This window comes from Petromyzon marinus, unplaced genomic scaffold (genome assembly GCF_048934315.1).
Source record: "Petromyzon marinus isolate PM22_M1 ecotype Great Lakes invasive population unplaced genomic scaffold, UKy_Petmar_22M1.pri1.0 PM_G_Scaffold_19, whole genome shotgun sequence".
In the NCBI taxonomy this organism is placed as follows: Eukaryota; Metazoa; Chordata; class Hyperoartia; order Petromyzontiformes; family Petromyzontidae; genus Petromyzon; species Petromyzon marinus.
In genome coordinates this window covers 2,760,514-2,782,557 of record NW_027422750.1, presented here as the reverse complement: position 1 = coordinate 2,782,557, position 22,044 = coordinate 2,760,514, and the positions used below count along the sequence as shown (strand labels likewise).

The following is a 22,044-nucleotide window of genomic DNA, read 5'->3' as shown; positions in this document are numbered from 1 at the left end:
GCAATGTCAGGGTCGGGTTCGAACCCATGACCTCCTGTATACCAGCCGAGGGAGTTAACATCTCCTAGCCACCGTGATGATGATGATGATGAGACAGAGGGAGAACATTCAAGCACCAAATATACAGCAGCAGCAGGCAGTGTCAGGGTCGGGTTCGAACCCATGACCTCCTGTATACCAGCCGAGGGAGTTAACATCTCCTAGCCACCGTGATGATGATGATGAAAGAGGGAGAGCATTCAAGCTCCAAATATACAGCAGCAGCAGACAGTGTCAGGGTAGGGTTCGAACCCATGACCTCCTGTATACCAGCCGAGGGAGTTAACATCTCCTAGCCACCACGATGGATGGACAGACAGATTAACATTTCAGGAGGTGGATCAGACTGACAGTTAAATGGACGGATCGCCGGATGAACGAGCAGACAAACGGACAGATGCATGGCTGGAGAGACGAACGCATACGGAGCGATTAAACCGTCTGCCCCACAGACACGGGAGTCACACCGCCAGCGGGAATGCCAGCGCTGTCAGTCGGTGTCACCGAACGCGAGCACTTTTGAGAGGGCATCATCTGTGGGCACCAAGGGCCCACTCCGACATCGCCACTGCGTGGAGTTCTGTCGCTGTGCAGGAAAGCTCATTTGCTACATGGGACGGGTTGAATGACGAGTCAGACGGATTGGATGGACAAAGGGATGGATGGCCTTGTGGGAGCAACGGTCTCGATAAAGTTATTTTATTTTAGTTTTTCTTCCGGTTTCGTTTTGACGACACACACGTAGGTCATGGGAACGGAATCGGAAGAAAAACCGGATGACGTTACACCTACGTACGTCACCGGAACGGAAAAGGTTTAAACTAATGCAAGCAGGCGCGTGATTTATAAATCCCTTGCAAAGGGCGATCGTTACACGGTGGGTCAAAGCGAACCGATGGTCCCCCGAGAGCTGGACGGAGCTCGTTAAAAGCGAAACCCGAATTTTAAACGACGGTTACATTTTTGCGCAGGGGTCATTGGCGACCGCGGCTGAGAACCACCAACATTCGCTCGCGACACCGGAACACTCCAGGTGCAATCACGGGTGGCTGGGGCCCAGTTGGTCAAACGAAAAGGCAAGGGAGGGCCCTAATGTGAAGAGTGGGCTGGCGCGGGAACAGCCAGCTTCACCCACCGTGTGTCCCGGCTGAACCTCACGGAAAATGCGGTCGCTATAAGTGATGAACCCCCCCCTCGACCCCCCCCCTCGCCCCTCTCCCCCCCTAACCCCAACCCCACCCCCCCACACCCGGCCACCTCACTCACTTAATGCTCTCGGGCTTGAGTGGCGCCGAATGCTGCACCATCTTGTACAGAGTCATCAGCAGGAACACGAAGTTCACCTGTGACACCACACACGCACCGCGCATACGAGTCAACGAGTCCATAAGACGTTGTTTTTTGTTGGGTTAGATTACGTGTCGTTAAGCCTGTCACCACCCCCACCCGACCACGGACAATCAGTAAGCTTTGTCGCGTAAACAGAACCTGACAATTCGTCGCTAGTTCAGCGCACCGGTGTGTTCGAGAGTAAACCCACAGCAACATTTACAATTCGAGCAGCGTGACGTTTCGCCAGTGATTACAACAACAACAACAACAACAGCCACCATCGTCAGGCGATAGCCAGAATTGCGGAGGATTCCTCCTGTTGTTTTGGTCTTAAACGGAGGCGTAGAGGTGATGCCGTCACTGAGCCTATCAGGTGCGAATATCAGAGGGGGGTGAATTTAGTGATGTAAATAGCAGTGGATGCCTCTACCTACAATAATCATGTCTGCCCGTAACGCTCGTGACGTCACTCCACGTCGACCAGCCCCCCTCATTAATAATCATGAACAGTCACGTAGAAGAGTAACAATAAAATAGTAAAAATATAAAACAATAAAATTCTCACGACGCTTCGACCGCAACACAAGCAATCATCGTCGGGTGTGGAAACCACGGCAAGAAAATTTGCTGTAGTTTTCACGTTCTGCAGATGTAGAGTGCAAGTGGATTGAAGCCACCTGTGTGGCGTTGAGTTTTGTTGTTGCAGCATCATCCCCTCGTCGTAAACAAGGTGGGTTTTTCTCCGGGTTCTCTGGTTCCCTACCCGCACGGAGCGACGTTGCATCCTCGAAACACCCCCAAAGGCACGAAAGCTGCTGGCACGTCTGCAACTCGTCCCCCAACGACACGCTCACGTCACAATTTTAGAACCGGCAGGGAGGGATCAACATGGGGACAAATGGGACGGGAAACAAACACGCGCACGAAGCAGAGCGCGCGCACACGTGCGCCGGACTGTTGCAGGCGAGCTAGCGCCTCCGACTAGCACGGTTGGCTACGTACGGTGGGAAAGAAGTTCAACGCTACGTACGTACATACTGGCGTTAGTGCGGCAATCGAAGGTGCCCGCCTGCAATTTGGGCACGAGACGGGATTTTGGCACGGGACGATTTCGGGAATTCGCGCTCAAGACGAACGTGGGAATCGCATCAGATTCATCGCGGGACCCATCACGCTATGCGCACGTCGAGCAGCAGACACGGCGACCCGCCCGCCCACCTCCCGCCCCCCGGCACGACGCGCACGCACGGTACTCACAAGGATGATGGTGGCCACGGGCGCAAGGAAACTCCAGATGAAATGATTGTCGGTCCGGAGCCAACAGCTGCAGGCGGAACAGAGGACAAACGATCGCCTGGTTAGCCTGACAGGCCGGGATAGCGCGTCTATGTATCCGGTTTCATTTGCCGGCATCTGGTAACATTTGCCACCGTTCAGTTGCACTTGAGCACCCATCTGGTAACATTGGGGGACATTTGTGTCATTTATTGTATGCGAGGACATCTGGTGAGACCGGGCGCCAGCCGGCAAGGCCGGGCACCGGTCAGTAAGCCCGGGCGCCAGGTTGCAACACCAGGCGTGAACCGGCGACACCGCGCTCCGGTCAGTAAGCCCGGCGCGCCGGCCGGCGGCGAAGCGGGACGACGGGGGGCTCACGCTCGCTCGGTGCCGTAGCCCGTGCGGTCGACGGTGAGGCAGACCCCGACGACGGCGAGCGGCAGGCCGTAGCCCAGGAGGTAGAAGTACTTGCGGCGAGAGCGGCGCCCCTCGAACACCTCCACCAGCATGAGGTAGAGCTGCACGCCCTCCAGGAACATCCACGCAAACGCCGCCAGCAAGAGCAGGTGCAGCAGCGCCGCCAGCACGGGGCACGCCACCTGCGGAGCCGGCGCGGTGGCGGGGGGCAGCCGGGCGGGCGGGCGGCGGTGGCGTTACACTGAATCTGAATCTTTATTTGGACGTGGAGGGAGGAATCCGATGAGCCAAGAAGCTCTTTTCTGACAGACGTCCACCGGTTAGGGGGGGTCACAGGTGTCAGCGAGTTTACTTAAAGCAACACAATGCGGTAGGAGTGCAAAGTAGAGGAAAGGTAAACAAATCATGAACAAAAATGAACTATTTTTTTATTTTCCCAGGCAAAGCCCCCCCCCCCCCCCGAGCTGTTAAACAATTTGTTTCAGGAGCGAGTGCAAAATAGAGAAAGTGGTAAGCAAGTGACTAAACGTGAGCGGGCGGGCGGGCGGGCGCACCGTGTACTGAGTCTTGTCGATGCCCACAAGGAACAGCAGCTGGGCGAGTAGCAGGTTGAGGCATAAGTTTTTGTGAACGGTGTTGCGGTCACTCTGGAGGCCGCGGAAGAAGCAGAAGGTGAACGTGGCCACGGCGAGGCACACGAGGGACACCAGCACGCCCACCCACGTGATCACCAGCAGCAGCAGCTCGTGGGCGCGGTGCCCGTACTGGCACGCACGGGCAATACGCGGGCACGGGACACACGGAGGGGTGTGAGGGTGCCGTGGGCAGCCGTACGCACGCATCGGGAACTTCTTTGGCCAAGTACCGTAGCCGGCCGTGCTCGTGGGGGGTGCGGGGGAAGGAAACTAAACGGAAAAAAGTGCTTAAAGAAATTAGTTGTCAATTGAGATTTCAAATATAGCCCTTAACAGACTGCAGGGGCAAGTGCTGTTAGCGACTAGCAGCTATGAAGGCCGGAACGGCACACGAGGGGGTGGGTGGCCAGCACCACGCCCGGCCGCCTTTGTCTCCCAAGTGGCGATGTTTACACACCGCAATAGTTACTGATTTGAGGCCGAGTCGATTGAGATAATTAGTTAGTGGTCGTGAGTGGGAATTGAACTCGGGTCGCTGGGTTCGTAGCGCAGCGCCCTAACCGCCAGGCCACCGCTCCCCCACAACATAAACATTACCACTATCAAGTCAACTACCACCACCTCCTCATCCAAACTTGACCACCACCAACATCACCATCATCACCTCCAATCACCACCGTCATCACCCTCACCACCACCATCACCACCATCACCTCCAATCACCACCCTCACCACCCTCATCACCACCTCTTTACTACCACTTTACCACCACCATCACCATCATCACCATCATCACCTCCAATCACCACCCTCATCACCACCTCTTTACCACCACCATCACCCTCATCACCTCCAATCACCACCCTCACCACCCTCATCACCACCTCTTTACCACCACCATCATCACCATCACCTCCAATCACCACCCTCATCACCACCTCTTTACCACCACCATCACCACCATCACCTCCAATCACCACCCTCACCACCCTCACCACCACATCTAAACTTTACCACCACCATCACCATCACCACCGCCACCACCAGCGGGCCGAGGGGCACCACCACCACCCCCCCCCCTCCCGAATCTCTGGGCACCTCGACGTGGCCCCTCGCCACGAGCACCGCCAAGTTGTTGAGGTGGCCGCAGGAGCAGGCGGCGTGCGCGCTGCTGCTGTTGCTGGGCAGCGGCTCGCAGCCGTGGCTCGACCAGTTGCCCCTCGTGGTGTGGGACGAGTAGCTCCAGAAGGAGCAGCTGGGGCTCAAGTGGTCCAACGTCTGGGGGGGGGGGGGGGCGGTGTACAGGGAGGAGGACGGCACCCAACTTGTCATTCAACGACGACCCCCCGTGCCCCCGGAACGGGGGGGGGGGCACGGAGGGGGGAGGGCACGGGGTGTGCAGTGCATTGCTCAACAACACGGCACGGAGCGTGCTTGACGGAACATGGAGCGGAGCCCTGTGTTGTGCAGTGCATTGCTCAACAACACGGCACGGAGCGTGCTTGAAGGAACATGGAGCGGAGCCCTGTGGTGTGCAGTGCATTGCTGCACAACACGGCACGGAGCGTGCTTGACGGAACATGGAGCGGAGCCCTGTGTTGTGCAGTGCATTGCTCAACAACACGGCACGGAGCGTGCTTGACGGAACATGGAGCGAATCCCTGTGTTGTGCAGTGCATTGCTCAACAACACGGCACGGAGCGTGCTTGACGGAACATGGAGCGGAGCCCTGTGGTGTGCAGTGCATTGCTCAACAACACGGCACGGAGCGTGCTTGACGGAACATGGAGCGAATCCCTGTGTTGTGCAGTGCATTGCTCAACAACACGGCACGGAGCGTGCTTGACGGAACATGGAGCGGAGCCCTGTGGTGTGCAGTGCATTGCTGCACAACACGGCACGGAGCGTGATTGACGGAACATGGAGCGTGATTGACGGAACACCGTGACGTGCACCCGGGTGCACGTCACGGTGTTCTCAGCCTTGTCTAGACCACCAGCTCAGAGTGAAGCTGAACGCGGTGGCTGTATCAGGTTTACCATCCCCTATAGTTTAGCCGGCTCAGACAGTTTTTCTTCTCTTTTGATTCACTTTCTCATCATTCACGGAAGGCGTCCGATTTCGATTTGGAGTGGACGAACGGGCTCGCTGACGGACGCCATCCCCGTGACGGAACGACGCCCGGCGGCAGCCGAAGGCGACGGACGAGGCGGGGGGCGAAGACCGCCGAGCAGACGGAGCGGAGGAGACGAGATGGTGGGTGGGGGGGGGGCGTTGCGGGCATTGCGACGGCCGTGACGACGACGACAACTCGATTGGTGTCTCACATGAGGGGAAGGGAGAGGCAGGGAGGGAGGGAGGTGAGGCAGGGAGGAGAGGCAGGGCAGTGAAGGAGGCAGCAGGGGAGTTGACGGCTCACCCATTTCGCGATTCGGTTCACCCAGGCGGAAGTGCAGTTGCTCAAATCGGGCCCTCGGGCAGACCAGGCTCCACCGACGGCATCGCAGGTGTAGAGCGCCGTGCCTGAAGCGTGCGCGCGCACAGATACAAAGTTCCCCCCGTGCGGCCCTTGACAGACGCCGCTGGGCCGAGTGCCGTTAGCGAACGCCTCTGAGCGACGGCACGGCACACGATGGGGTGGGCGGCCGGTCGCCTTTGCATCTCCGGTGCTGCTGTTTACAAAGCGCGCCGCGTTACCGCCAACAACGTCTGCAGCAGTCCGCCGGGCAAGGCCCACTGAGCTGCACAGCCCCTTTGTTTCAGGAGTCACCTGGCGAACGAATTTGACGGCTCTGGCGAAAGTGGATCACCGCGCGGGAATTTGTAGCGGCGGCCAAACGCCCCCAAAACGACGCGTGGCCATTCTCAAATGTGGAGGGGAAAACCGGAGGACCCGGGGAAAAATCCACGCGACCACGGGGAGCGAAACTTGCAAAACATCAATCCGCAATGCGTCAGCGTTGGGATCGAACCCACGACCACCGGGCGAGGTGGTTAACGTCTAGACCACGGGGGAGAGCCCAGGGTAGGTTCGTATGTTCGGAACCAATATTGGCCACGAGCGGGAATCAAACTCAGTTCAATGGGTTCATAGCCCACCAACACATACGAATATACGATCACGCATACACACACTCTCACACATAATCAATATACAATCACACATACACACACTCTCACACATAATCAATATACAATCACACATACACACACTCTCACACGTAATCAACATACGATCACACATACACACATTCTCACACATAATCAATATGCAATCACACATACACACACTCTCACACGTAATCAATATGCGATCACACATACACACACTCTCACACATAATCAATATACGATCACACATACACACACTCTCACACATAATCAACATACAATCACACATACACACACTCTCACACGTAATCAACATACAATCACACATACACACACTCTCACACATAATCAATATGCGATCACACATACACACACTCTCACACATAATCAATATACGATCACACATACACACACTCTCACACATAATCAACATACGATCACACATACACACACTTTCACACATAATCAATATGCAATCACACATACACACACTCTCACACATAATCAATATACGATCACACATACACACACTCTCACACATAATCAATATGTGATCACACATACACACACTCTCACACATAGTCAATATACAATCATACATACACACACTCTCACACGTAATCAATAAACAATCACACATACACACACTCTCACACGTAATCAATATGCGATCACACATACACACACTCTCACACATAATCAACATACAATCACACATACACACACTCTCACACATAATCAACATACAATCACACATACACACACTCTCACACGTAATCAATATGCAATCACACATACACACACTCTCACACGTAATCAATATACAATCACACATACACACACTCTCACACGTAATCAATATGCGATCACACATACACACACTCTCACACATAATCAATATGCAATCACACATACACACACTCTCACACGTATTCAATATGCAATCACACATACACACACTCTCACACATAATCAATATGCAATCACACATACACACACTCTCACACGTAATCAATATGCAATCACACATACACACACTCTCACACATAATCAATATGCAATCACACATACACACACTCTCACACATAATCAATATGCAATCACACATACACACACTCTCACACATAATCAATATGCAATCACACATACACACACTCTCACACATAATCAATATGCAATCACACATACACACACTCTCACACATGATCAATATGCAATCACGCACATTTACATATAAAAGAAGGCACACACATTTACACGCACAATACGCAATCGTACACATTTGCACATATAGGAAATTCATCGATTTAGTCTGAGTTCACCTAAGGGATGCCCAAGAATCTGGTCAGATATCAATCGCCACCGATGCTGCGGCTGGAAAATCCAATTCAGATCGCCGGGTTCGAAGCGCAGTGCGCCAACAGTGGAATCGCCGCTCCCCACCTCACGTGATTGATCCACGCACACACACGGCGTGTGCACAAACACCCACACACGCACGCGTTCACACACACACACAAAGATCCCTCTGTAGCCTACATAGACCATTGTCTCCCCAGTACACACACACACACACACAGATCCCTCTGTAGCCTACATAGACCATTGTCTCCCCAGTACACACACACACAGATCCCACTGTAGCCTACATAGACCATTGTCTCCCCAGTACACACACACACAAAGATCCCTCTGTAGCCTACATAGACCATTGTCTCCCCAGTACACACACACACACACAAAGATCCCTCTGTAGCCTACATAGACCATTGTCTCCCTAGTACACACACACAAAGATCCCCCTGTAGCCTACATAGACCATTGTCTCCCTAGTACACACACACACAGATCCCTCTGTAGCCTACATAGACCATTGTCTCCCTAAGTACACACACACAGATCCCTCTGTAGCCTACATAGACCATTGTCTCCCTAGTACACACACACACACAGATCCCTCTGTAGCCTACATAGACCATTGTCTCCCTAGTACACACACACACACAGATCCCTCTGTAGCCTACATAGACCATTGTCTCCCCAGTACACACACACAAAGATCCCTCTGTAGCCTACATAGACCATTGTTTCCCTAGTACACACACACACAGATCCCTCTGTAGCCTACATAGACCATTGTCTCCCTAGTACACACACACACACAGATCCCTCTGTAGCCTACATAGACCATTGTCTCCCTAGTACACACACACACACAGATCCCTCTGTAGCCTACATAGACCATTGTCTCCCCAGTACACACACACAAAGATCCCTCTGTAGCCTACATAGACCATTGTTTCCCTAGTACACACACACAGATCCCTCTGTAGCCTACATAGACCATTGTCTCCCTAGTACACACACACACAGATCCCTCTGTAGCCTACATAGACCATTGTTTCCCTAGTACACACACACACAGCTCCCTCTGTAGCCTACATAGACCATTGTCTCCCCAGTACACACACACACAGATCCCTCTGTAGCCTACATAGACCATTGTCTCCCCAGTACACACACACACAAAGATCCTTCTGTAGCCTACATAGACCATTGTCTCCCTAGTACACACACCCACACACAGATCCCTCTGTAACCTACATAGACCATTGTCTCCCCAGTACACACACACACACACAGATCCCTCTGTAGCCTACATACACCATTGTCTCCCTAGAACACACACACAGATCCCTCTGTAGCCTACATAGACCATTGTCTCCCTAGTACACACACACAGATCCCTCTGTAGCCTACATAGACCATTGTCTCCCTAAGTACACACACACAGATCCCTCTGTAGCCTACATAGACCATTGTCTCCCTAGTACACACACACACAGATCCCTCTGTAGCCTACATAGACCATTGTCTCCCTAGTACACACACACACAGATCCATCTATAGCCTACATAGACCATTGTCTCTCCAGTACACACACACACACAGATCCCTCTGTAGCCTACATAGACCATTGTCTCCCCAGTACACACACACACAGATCCCACTGTAGCCTACATAGACCATTGTCTCCCCAGTACACACACACACAAAGATCCCTCTGTAGCCTACATAGACCATTGTCTCCCCAGTACACACACACACAAAGATCCCTCTGTAGCCTACATAGACCATTGTCTCCCTAGTACACACACACAAAGATCCCCCTGTAGCCTACATAGACCATTGTCTCCCTAGTACACACACACACACAGATCCCTCTATAGCCTACATAGACCATTGTCTCCCTAAGTACACACACACAGATCCCTCTGTAGCCTACATAGACCATTGTCTCCCTAGTACACACACACACACAGATCCCTCTGTAGCCTACATAGACCATTGTCTCCCTAGTACACACACACACACAGATCCCTCTGTAGCCTACATAGACCATTGTCTCCCCAGTACACACACACAAAGATCCCTCTGTAGCCTACATAGACCATTGTTTCCCTAGTACACACAAACACAGATCCCTCTGTAGCCTACATAGACCATTGTCTCCCTAGTACACACACACACACAGATCCCTCTGTAGCCTACATAGACCATTGTCTCCCTAGTACACACACACACACACAGATCCCTCTGTAGCCTACATAGACCATTGTCTCCCCAGTACACACACACAAAGATCCCTCTGTAGCCTACATAGACCATTGTTTCCCTAGTACACACACACAGATCCCTCTGTAGCCTACATAGACCATTGTCTCCCTAGTACACACACACACAGATCCCTCTGTAGCCTACATAGACCATTGTTTCCCTAGTACACACACACACAGCTCCCTCTGTAGCCTACATAGACCATTGTCTCCCCAGTACACACACACACAGATCCCTCTGTAGCCTACATAGACCATTGTCTCCCCAGTACACACACACACAAAGATCCCTCTGTAGCCTACATAGACCATTGTCTCCCTAGTACACACACCCACACACAGATCCCTCTGTAACCTACATAGACCATTGTCTCCCCACTACACACACACACACACAGATCCCTCTGTAGCCTACATACACCATTGTCTCCCTAGAACACACACACAGATCCCTCTGTAGCCTACATAGACCATTGTCTCCCTAGTACACACACAGATCCCTCTGTAGCCTACATAGACCATTGTCTCCCTAGTACACACACACACACAGATCCCTCTGTAGCCTACATAGACCATTGTCTCCCCAGTACACACACACAAAGATCCCTCTGTAGCCTACATAGACCATTGTTTCCCTAGTACACACACACACAGATCCCTCTGTAGCCTACATAGACCATTGTCTCCCTAGTACACACACACACACAGATCCCTCTGTAGCCTACATAGACCATTGTCTCCCTAGTACAACAACAACAACAACCGCCATTCGCCACTAAGTGGCGGTGACGTCACCACGACGATTGTGCCAGGCTATGTGCACCGTGAGGCCACGTGAAGTGTTGAACGCCCGCTGGCAGGAGGTCACTGGGCAGACCCAGGTGCCACGGGTCGACTGACTGAGATGACTGGCTGATGCACCACCTGTGCCCCCTACTGTGCCAACCTGCTGTGCTTTAGCCACCCGGCGCTCCGCTCGTTGTTGTGAGCGTCGCTCCTCCGCCCTCCGTTGTTGTTGGAGGGCGACTGCCTCCAACTGCCCAGTAGCATCCTTCACGAGCCTCCTCCACAGAGGCCGATCTTGACACCGCTGGTACCAGTCATCGGCAAGTCCACTCAGCTCCACGTCCTCCTGTACCACATCACTCCATCTCTTCTCTAGCCCGTGCCGCGCCCGCTTAGCCCCCTCAATCCGGCCAAACAAAAGCTGTTTCGGCATGCGGTAGCTGGGCATGCGGGCTACATGACCCAGCCATCGCAGCCTTGCCTGCCGGAGGAGCTCACCGATGGGACCCTGCCCAGATCTTTCAAGGATTTGTGAGCTCCTCACACAATCCAGTCTGGTTAAACCCAGGATGGATCGTAGGCAGGCCAGCCTAAATGTTTCTAACCGGCGAAGAAGTTCCATTAGGGGGGTCCACGTTTCGCAAGCGTAGAGAAGGGAGGGAATGACCGTGGCCGAGAAGACCTGAAGCTTAGTGCGGAGCGACAGACCAGGTAGCTTCCACACAGCGTTACGCAACCGAAGAAAAGATATTGCCGCTCGACTGATTAGGAGTGAGACCTCTGCTGTTAAACTGGAGCCAGTCATAAGCACACTGCGCAGGTATGGGAAACTCTCCACTCTCTCCACAACTGCCCCATCACCGATTGGGAGTTGTGGGGGTGGAGTCTCCGATGGTACAAAATACCCAGGCAGGTGCTTAGTTTTGGTGGGGCTGATGGTAAGGCCCCACCTCTTAGTGGCACGCTCCAGTCTCAGCAGCAGCGTCTCCAACTCCTCCTCTGACTGAGCAGCTATTACCAAATCATCAGCATACACAGATACACACACAGACACACACACACACAGATAAATAGAAAGAAAGATGGAGATAGGGAGATGTGAGAGAAACAGACACGCAGATAGAGACACTGATACAGAGGAAGATTTGGGAGACAGAGACACGGAGATAGAGGGAGACGTGAGAGACAGAGACGCAGATAGAGACTCGGAGATAGGGGGAGACAGAGGGAGATGTGAGAGATAGAGACGCAGGTAGAGACCCGGAGACAGAGGGAGACAGAGGGAGACGTGAGAGATAGAGACACAGATAGAGACTCGGACACAGGGGGAGACAGAGGGAGACGTGAGAGACAGATACGCAGCTAGAGACCAGGAGACAGGGGGAGACAGGGGGATACAGAGGGAGACGTGAGAGATAGAGACACAGATAGAGACTCGGAGACAGGGGGAGACAGAGGGAGACGTGAGAGACAGAGACGCAGCTAGAGACCCGGAGACAGGGGGAGACAGAGGGAGACGTGAGAGACAGAGACGCAGATAGAGACTCGGACACAGGGGGAGACAGAGGGAGACGTGAGAGACAGAGACGCAGCTAGAGACCTGGAGACAGGGGGAGACAGAGGGAGACGTGAGAGACAGAGACGCAGATAGAGACTCGGAGACAGGGGGAGACAGAGGGAGACGTGAGAGACAGAGACGCAGCTAGAGACCCGGAGACAGAGGGAGACAGAGGGAGACGTGAGAGATAGAGACGCAGATAGAGACTCGGAGACAGAGAGAGACAGAGGGAGACGTGAGAGACAGAGACACAGCTAGAGACTCTGAGACAGAGGGAGACAGAGGGAGACGTGAGAGACAGAGACGCAAATAGAGACTCGGAGACAGAGGGAGACAGAGGGAGACGTGAGAGACAGAGACGCAGCTAGAGACCCGGAGACAGGGGGAGACAGAGGGAGACGTGAGAGACAGAGACGCAGCTAGAGACCTGGAGACAGGGGGAGACAGAGGGAGACGTGAGAGACAGAGACGCAGCTAGAGACCCGGAGACAGAGGGAGACAGAGGGAGACGTGAGAGACAGAGACGCAGATAGAGACTCGGAGACAGAGGGAGACAGAGGGAGACGGGCGGAGGCGGAGGGCGGGCGGACTTACCGACGGCACCCGCAGGACAGGGCCTCTCCGCCGTCTTGCCCGGCGGCAGCTGGGGCCACTGGACGGCGTGGGCGAGCGTGGGGGGACAGAATGCGGGCTCGCGGGTGCCGCCCTCGCCGCCGTCAGCGGGCGCCGCGTCTCCCGGTTTCACGTCGGTCGTGTCCTGCGGTGGCGTTAAAGAGTGGAGCGCAGCGTTGCAAGTGTTGAACCTCTTTCGCCAACCGTGCAGAGCCAACCGTGCTAATCGGAGGTGGGGTGCGCCAACCGCCACTGCTCACCACCACTACCATCAGCAACAACAACGCCACCACCACAGTCGCCACTACCACTGCCAACAAATATAAAGATCCCCCACCCCCCCGTATAGCCTTTAACAGACTGTAGGGGCAAGTGCTGTTCGCGAGCAGCTATGAAGGCCGACACGGCACGCAAGGGGATGGGTGGCCAGCACCATGCCCGACCGCCTGCGGTGATGTTTTTACGCACCGCACCAGCTAATTATTTGAGGCTGAGTCGACCTAGGAGAGGAGTCCCAGGACCGGTTCAGATAATCGTCACCGGTGTTGGCCGTGAGCGGGAATCGAACTCGGGGTCGCCGGGTTCGTAGCGCGGCGTAGCGCTAATCGCCGCACCACCGCTCCCCACCACTATCACCACCACCACCACTACTGCCAACACTCTTGCTGCTACCACTACTATCACCACCACCGTCACCTGCGGCAGTTGCGCAGGGATGGGCGGCACCGTCGCCACGCGGCTCCGCGGAGGACTTGCGGTGCCGCCTCCGCTGGAAGGCCCCGACGTCGAAATCTCGTGCACTGCATTGTGGGAAACGCAAAGAACAAAACGACCGCATTGATGACACGGGCGCGACCGGCTAACATTTACACAGTCGACGGCGGCAAGAGCAGTGACGGCCGGCCGCTCCATTCGACACCGCCTATTGGCACGATCGGCTACGTACGGCGCGGAAAAAGTTCAACGTGCAAACATTCACAACCCAAGCGCAGCGGCGCAGGGCTACCAAACGTCCTGCACTGGCCGAACGTTCCCCGGTTTCAGGAAGGCCATCCCCGGTGTCCCAAAGAGTTCAAAGCTTGAGCCGCTTCAAAGTTTTCTGGCCTCATGCTCGACCCGTGGGGAGGGGGGGGGGGCAGCTGGCGAGCGCAACGTCAGAGACAAAAGGCAAGGAGGAGGCCTCCTCACGCACCTCCGATTAGCGCAGTCGGCCACGCGGGGCGCGAGAGAAAGTTCCAACGTACCGCCCCGATCGCTACCGTCGAACAAAGTCGGTCACCGTGTGAAAAACAAGAATAGGCTTGACCCCTTTCTGGCACTAAAACAGGAGGTGTTAAGATGCTCAAACACTAAAACAGACGAAACCTCACACAAGCAATCACGTCCGCAATAACCGCGCACATACTTGTGGTGAACTTGCAAACGGAAACATCACGCTCTGGTAGTATGTGATGCACTGTCTTTGAAACGTATTGGCCTGCACCAGAGACAGCCGTCTTAATGGCCCAGTCCCATCAGTGTCTCACCAGAGAATGCCGAAAGGTGACCAGGACAAGGACAACGGCACTATCGGAGCCTTGATAGCTCGGGGGTGAGCAGCTACACCATCGGGAAATATTGTTTTGCCAGTATCAAAAGTATTGAAAGATAAGAATAGGTTTTAGCCCTTTCTGCCAATAACACAGGAGGTTTGATTCAAAGCTTCCGTGACTGCAGGGATTCATATTCTTGGTTCTTTTGGTAAAGTCACCACCATGTAGAAGGGAAACAATAAAATAATAAAAATATAAAACAATAAAATTCTCACGACGTTTCGACTGCAACACAAAGCAATCATCATCAGGTGTGAAAACCACAGCAAGAAAAAAACACAGCAAGAACATTTTCTTGCTCTGGTTTTCACACCTGATGACGATTGCTTGGTGTTGCAGTCGAAACGTCGTGAGAATTTTATTGTTTTTTTATATTTTTATAATTTTATTCTTTCCCTTCTACGTGGTGACTTTACCAAAAGAACCAAGAATATGAATCCCTGCAGTCACGAAAGCTTTAAATAAAGCCTCCTGTGTTATTGGCAGAAATGGCTAAAACCTATTCTTATCTTTCAATACTTTGATACTGGCAAAACAATATTTCCCGATGGTGTTGCTGTTCACCTCCGAGCTATCAACGCTCCGATAGTGCCGTTGTCCTTGTCCTGGTCACCTTTCGGCATTCTCTGGCCAGACACTGATGGGACTGGGCCATAAAGACGGCTGTCTCTGGTGTAGGCCAATACGTTTCAAAGACAGTGCATCACATACTACCGGAGCGTGATGTTTCCGTTTGCAAGTTCACCGCGAGTATGTGCGCGGTTATTGCAGACGTCTGTTGAGTACACGTCAACAACAGACGGAGCGAGTTCAATAAAAATGTCAAACAGACGAGGCGGTGATGGGAGAGCGACTTGAGACCCCTGTGCCGTTTAGTCGATGAGTGCCTCCCGGCGATGGATAACAATCACCCGTGGCAGTCCTCATGCGGCTGTGGGCCTCTGTGAAGCAAAGCCGTAGGGCCATGGATGGGGTCCTACCTCTGGTTTTAAAAGGTCAGTTTGGTACGAGTGGCTGGATTTAATCACTCGCTCTGAATGTAATGACATTGTCCTGTGAGCAAACTTGGCCCCGCCATAGGAAGGTGGAATTCCCAACGCTGGCTCGGGGTTGTAAGCGGGAGATGAGAGCCAAATGCCTCGAGACGCTCTTCTTGAGCAGGAAAATCAGTTTTGAGTCGTCGTCGAATGCGACGGCGAGTGTCTGTTGACAACCAACTCCTCAACTTGGGCACCGCAGTGGAATAGATGTTGACTACCTCGCCTGGTGTACAGGAAGTCGTGGGTTCGATCCTGACCCTGATGCCTGCTGCTGTATATTTGGAGTTTGCGTGTCTCTCTCCGTTGTGAGATGTTAACTACCTCGCCTGGTATACAGGATGTCGTGGGTTCGATCCCGAACCTGACGCCTGCTGCTGCTGTATATTTGGAGTTTGCGTGTCTCTCTCTCTCTCCGTGGTGAGATGTTAACCGCCTCACCTGGTATTCGATGGGTAGGTCGCTATGGTGGGCCAAAGCGTGTCCCCGTACTCCCGCCTCTCAAAGAAGTCTGGCCAGCGTGGAAGAGTAGGCCAAGTACCCTCTCTAGAGCTCACTCGAGTAGAATCCCTTCCACCAGCAGCGGCATGAAGCAAGCAAATTAATTTTTATCGTCACTGTTATTATTATTATTGTCATAATGCCATCGAACTGCAAGACAAAGAGGACTTTTCGATTTAAAGCTTTCGTGACAGCAAGGATTCATCTTCTTTGGTTCTTTCGGTAAAGTCACGTAGAATGAGAATAAAATAATAAATTGATAAAATAAAATAACACAATAATATTCTCACGACGTTTCGGCCACAACACAAGCGGCCTTCATCAGGTGAAGGGACGAGACTGTCTGGTAGGACAGCGCTGGAGTGAAAAAAAGCCACGTTCAGATCACGACCTTTAAGCTGTGTCAGAAGAAACAAAGCGCCTTGACAAAGGAATTAGCATATAATTTAGCATTGAAATGGTAAGTGATTAGCTTGTGACTGGTCACAGAAATGGCTATGTTAAAGTTAAAGCATACACATCCGCAGAGGCACCCCTTGACAAAGGAATTAGCATAGAATTTAGCATTGAAATAGCTAAGTCAAAGCATACACATCCGCAGAGGCACCCCTTGACAAAGGAATTAGCATAGAATTTAGCATTGAAATAGCTGAGTGATTAGCTTGTAACTGGTCACAGAAATAGCTATGTTTAAAGTCAGAGCATACACATTCACCGAGGCACCTAGTACAAATCAAACAGGAGAATTTAGCATTGAAATAACTAGGCGAATTTAGCATTGAAATAACTGAGTCATTAGCTAGTGACTGGTCACAGAAATGGCTATGTTGAAGTCAAGGTCTACACATCTGAGCTATTCACAGTAACTGGGTATACAATACAATGTATAATGAATACTACATAGTGAACCAATAAAAAACTAAAATATAAATTACCTTAATGTTATCAATAAACTCTATATTCTCCAATCAGCTAAGCTACCAACAATAAGTCGTTATATATCACAATGCTATATGGCGAAAAAATGGGTGGATTCTTACCCTCAACTTTAGCAACACGGATAGCTAGGGGCCCCGTTCAGACGGACGAGTCCATCCAAGGTCGGAACAGAGGAGGGGGAGAGAGACAGCTGCGAGGCGCTATTATACTCCATGTTGTAAACCATACCATTAACCGTGGTGTGAGAGGTATTAAGAGTCAATGCTGGTGAAAGAGCTGCGGTCTGAAGGTCATCGTAAAATACAATTAATTAAGAACGGAAATGGTTTAAAACATCTTTCCAATGGTTACTAAGCCAGAATCCATCTTCTCGGTTGAAATTGTCTCTGTGCTTGTATATGTGAATGGCCTCATGAACGAATCTCTCATGGTAGCCGGTTGGTTTGCAAAGAACCTCCGTCTTGGAGAAGTCAATGTCATGTGAGCCCACTGAATTATAACAGTGATCTGCCACGGCAGAGGAGTTCGTCCTACCGTGTTTCAAGTCTGCTTTATGTTCACGGATGCGGTCCGAGATATGTTGTTTGGTTTCTCCAATGTAGCTACTACCACAGAGGCACTTTAGTTTGTAAACGCCCGGGTACTGTATGTCTGGAACAGCATCTTTTACAGATGGAACTAGATCACGGATTTTATGTATTGTGTTGAATCGGACCTGGATCTTGTGTTTATTCAGGATTTTGGAGATCTTTTTAGTGACCCCTGCAATGTAGGGTAAGGTGATGGTTTTGAGTGGCTCCACAAGAGAATCCTTCTTCATGAATGGAGTGATGGCTTTGCGGATTGTGTAGTCGGAGTAACCATTAACCCTGAGAGCCTGGTGTACGTGCTTGAGTTCACTGGTAATGTGTTCCTGGTCGGAAATGCATTGGGCTCTATGGTATGGAGTCTTGATGAGGGAGTTCTTCTGGGATGGATGGTGGTGGGAATCCGGTTTCAAGTAAGCATCTGTATGGGTGGCTTTCCTGTAGACAGAGTGGCTCATTGAACCATCATGTCTCCTTTTAATTAAGACATCCAAAAAGAGTAGTTTGCCATCTTTTTCGACCTCGATGGTAAATCTGATGGCTGGGTGTATGGAATTGATGTGGTCGCGGAATTGGTCTAGAGCAGGCTGGCCATGTGGCCAGATGACAAAGGTGTCATCCACGTACCTCTTCCATAGGGTCGGGCGTAGAGTGGCAGTCTGGATGGCGTCAGTTTCAATTTTTTCCATGAATACGTTGGCTACAACCGGAGATAGGGGGGGGGGGGCCCATTGGGGTGCCCTCAGTTTGTTTGTAGAAAGTTTCATTCCAGGTGAAGTATGTGTTGGTTAAGCAATGTCTCACAAGGGGGGGTACACCCACGCACCGAAAAGATAGACGTCAACAAAGTCGTAATTAATCGCAGTAACAGTTCCATTTCTGATGGTCTGAAATCCGTTTTAGCTAAAGGTCTAAACTTTGCTGTCACACCGAGACACTTACCGGTTAATGATATCATTGCCCATGTCGACGTTGCACTCAAGGGCTTGAGTCCCATCGCTGCAGATGTAGCAAGATCTGAAATCGCTGCAACCCTCAAAAACGCTAAGTTGCCACCCAGCAACATCAGCAAAGACGAACGTTTTGAATTATCTCAATTAAAAAGAGGGATGATATTGTCGTCCTCTCAGCCGACAAGGGCAATGCCACTGTCATCATGGACAAAATAGAATATAGCAACAAAATTCAAGAACTACTCAACGATGGCAGCTATACAAAAATGAAAAGAGATCCCACCAACAGCCTGGTTACCAAAACGAACAAAATCATCTCTGATTCAACAGCATTAATTGATGAGACCAAACAGTTCTCGTTGAAACCCTCTGCTGCCAGACCACCAAGATTATATGATACACCCCTTCGTCCCATTGTCTCTACTATCAACTCCCCCACCTATAAACTGGCACGTTTTCTTGCTGATATACTGCGACCTTTCACTGGAAAAACCACCTCTGCGGTACTAAATTCTACTCACCTGGTATCGACAATCAAAGGCATTTCCCTGTCTCCAGACGACCTGCTTGTCAGTTTTGATGTGGTGTCCTTGTTCACCAAAGTCCCGGTACCTGACACCATCGCTATCATTGAAGACCTGGTTCATCAAGGACTGCACACTGATGTACCCCCCCTGGTGAGACATTGCTTAACCAACACATACTTCACCTGGAATGGAACTTTCTACAAACAAACTGAGGGCACCCCAATGGGCTCCCCCCTATCTCCGGTTGTAGCCAACGTATTCATGGAAAATTTTGAAACTGACGCCATCCAGACTGCCACTCTACGCCCGACCTTATGGAAGAGGTACGAAGATGACACCTTTGTCATCTGGCCACATGGCCAGCCTGCTCTAGACCAATTCCGCGACCACATCAATTCCATACACCCAGCCATCAGATTTACCATGGAGGTCGAAAAAGATGGCAAACTACCCTTTTTGGATGTCTTAATTAAAAGGAGACATGATGGTTCAATGAGCCACTCTGTCCACAGGAAAGCCACCCATACAGATGCTCACTTGAAACCGGATTCCCACCACCATCCATCCCAGAAGAACTCCCTCATCAAGACTCTATACCATAGAGCCCAATGCATTTCCGACCAAGAACACATTACCAGTGAACTCAAGCACGTACACCAGGCTCTCAGGGCTAATGGTTACTCCGACTACACAATCCGCAAAGCCATCACTCCAGTCATGAAGAAGGATTCTCTTGTGGAGCCACTCAAAACCATCACCTTACCCTACATTGCAGGGGTCACTAAAAAGATCTCCAAAATCCTGAATAAACACAAGATCCAGGTCCGATTCAACACAATACATTAAAATCCGTGATCTAGTTCCATCTGTAAAAGATGCTGTTCCAGACATACAGGACCCGGGCGTTTACAAACTAAAGTGCCTCTGTGGTAGTAGCTACATTGGAGAAACCAAACGACATATCTCGGACCGCATCCGTGAACATAAAGCAGACTTGAAACACGGTAAGACGAACTCCTCTGCCGTGGCAGAACACTGTTATAATTCAGTGGGCTCACATGACATTGACTTCTCCAAGACGGAGGTTCTTTGCAAACCAACCGGCTACCATGAGAGATTCGTTCATGAGGCCATTCACATATACAAGCACAGAGACAATTTCAACCGAGAAGATGGATTCTGGCTTAATAACCATTGGAAAGATGTTTTAAACCTTTTCCGTTCTTAATTAATTGTATTTTACGATGACCTTCAGACCGCAGCTCTTTCACCAGCATTGACTCTTAATACCTCTCACACCACGGTTAATGGTATGGTTTACAACATGGAGTATAATAGCGCCTCGCAGCTGTCTCTCTCCCCCTCCTCTGTTCCGACCTTGGATGAACTCGTCCGTCTGAACGGGGCCCGTAGCTATCCGTGTTACTAAAGTTGAGGGTAAGAATCCACCCATTAAATTTCGATTTAAAGCTTTCGTGACTGCAATGATTCATCTTCTTTGGTTCTTTCGGTAAAGTCACGTAGAATGAGAATAAAATAATAAATTGATAAAATAAAATAACACAATAATATTCTCACGACGTTTCGGCCACAACACAAGCGGCCTTCATCAGGTGAAGGGAGCGAGACTGTCTGGTAGGACAGCGCTGGAGTGAGAGAGCCACGTTCAGATCACGGCTTTTAAGCTGTGTGAGGGAACAAAGAGCCTTGACGAAGGAATTAGCATAAAATTTAGCATTGAAAAGGCTGAATGATTAGCTTGTGACTGGTCACAGAAATAGCTATGTTAAAAGTTAAAGCATACACATCCGCAGAGGCACCCATTGTTAAAAGGAATTAGCATAGAATTTAGCATTGAAATAGCTAAATTAAGGCATTCGCTTGTAACTGCTACAGAAATAGTTACGTTGAAGTCAGAGCATACACATTCACCGAGGCACTTAGTACAAATCAAAACAGGAGAATTTAGCATTGAAATAACTAGGCGAATTTAGCATTGAAATAACTGGGTGATTTGCTGGTGACTGGTCACAGAAATGACTACACATCTGAGCTATTCACAGTACTATATAGTGAACCAATAAAAACTAAAATATAAATTACCTTCATGTTATCAATAAACTCTATATTCTCCAATCAGCTAAGCTACCAACCATAAGTCGTTATATATCACAATGCTATATGGCGAAAAAATGGGTGGATTCTTACCCTCAAATTTCCATACCACGGATAGCTACGGGCCCCGTTCAGACGGACGAGTTCGTCCATGGTCGGAACAGAGGAGGGGGAGAGAGACAGCTGCGAAGCCCTAGTATACTCCATGTTGTAAACCATACCATTAACCGTGGTGTGAGAGGTATTTAGAGGCAATGCTGGCGAAAGAGCTGCGGTCTGAAGGTCATCGTAAAATTACAATTAATTAAGAACAGAAATGATTTAACACATCTTTCCAGTGGTTACTAAGCCTGAATCCATCTTCTCGGTTGAAATTGTCTCTGTGCTTGTATATGTGAATGGCCTCAT

The 22,044-nt window shown here is 51.0% G+C and overlaps 1 protein-coding gene and 1 long non-coding RNA gene across 2 annotated transcripts in view; both read right to left on the bottom strand.

Annotated features, from left to right (window-relative positions):
• LOC142912137 (adhesion G protein-coupled receptor L2-like) overlaps positions 1 to 22,044 on the bottom strand; it is a gene marked incomplete at its 5' end in the record, with an annotated part of 40,119 nt that overhangs the window by 4,662 nt on the left and 13,413 nt on the right. The window contains 5 exons of the mRNA XM_076060455.1: positions 1,306 to 1,382; positions 2,629 to 2,695; positions 3,028 to 3,248; positions 3,621 to 3,971; positions 4,800 to 4,979. Of these exons, the coding sequence (XP_075916570.1) occupies positions 1,306 to 1,382; positions 2,629 to 2,695; positions 3,028 to 3,248; positions 3,621 to 3,971; positions 4,800 to 4,979 (896 nt within the window). The remainder of the gene's footprint in view (positions 1 to 1,305; positions 1,383 to 2,628; positions 2,696 to 3,027; positions 3,249 to 3,620; positions 3,972 to 4,799; positions 4,980 to 22,044) is intronic.
• LOC142912115 (uncharacterized) lies at positions 6,127 to 14,184 on the bottom strand. Its single transcript, XR_012933925.1, has 3 exons — positions 14,082 to 14,184; positions 13,368 to 13,530; positions 6,127 to 6,224 (listed from the first exon to the last, which is right to left on the bottom strand). It is a non-coding gene; the product is annotated as an uncharacterized LOC142912115 (long non-coding RNA).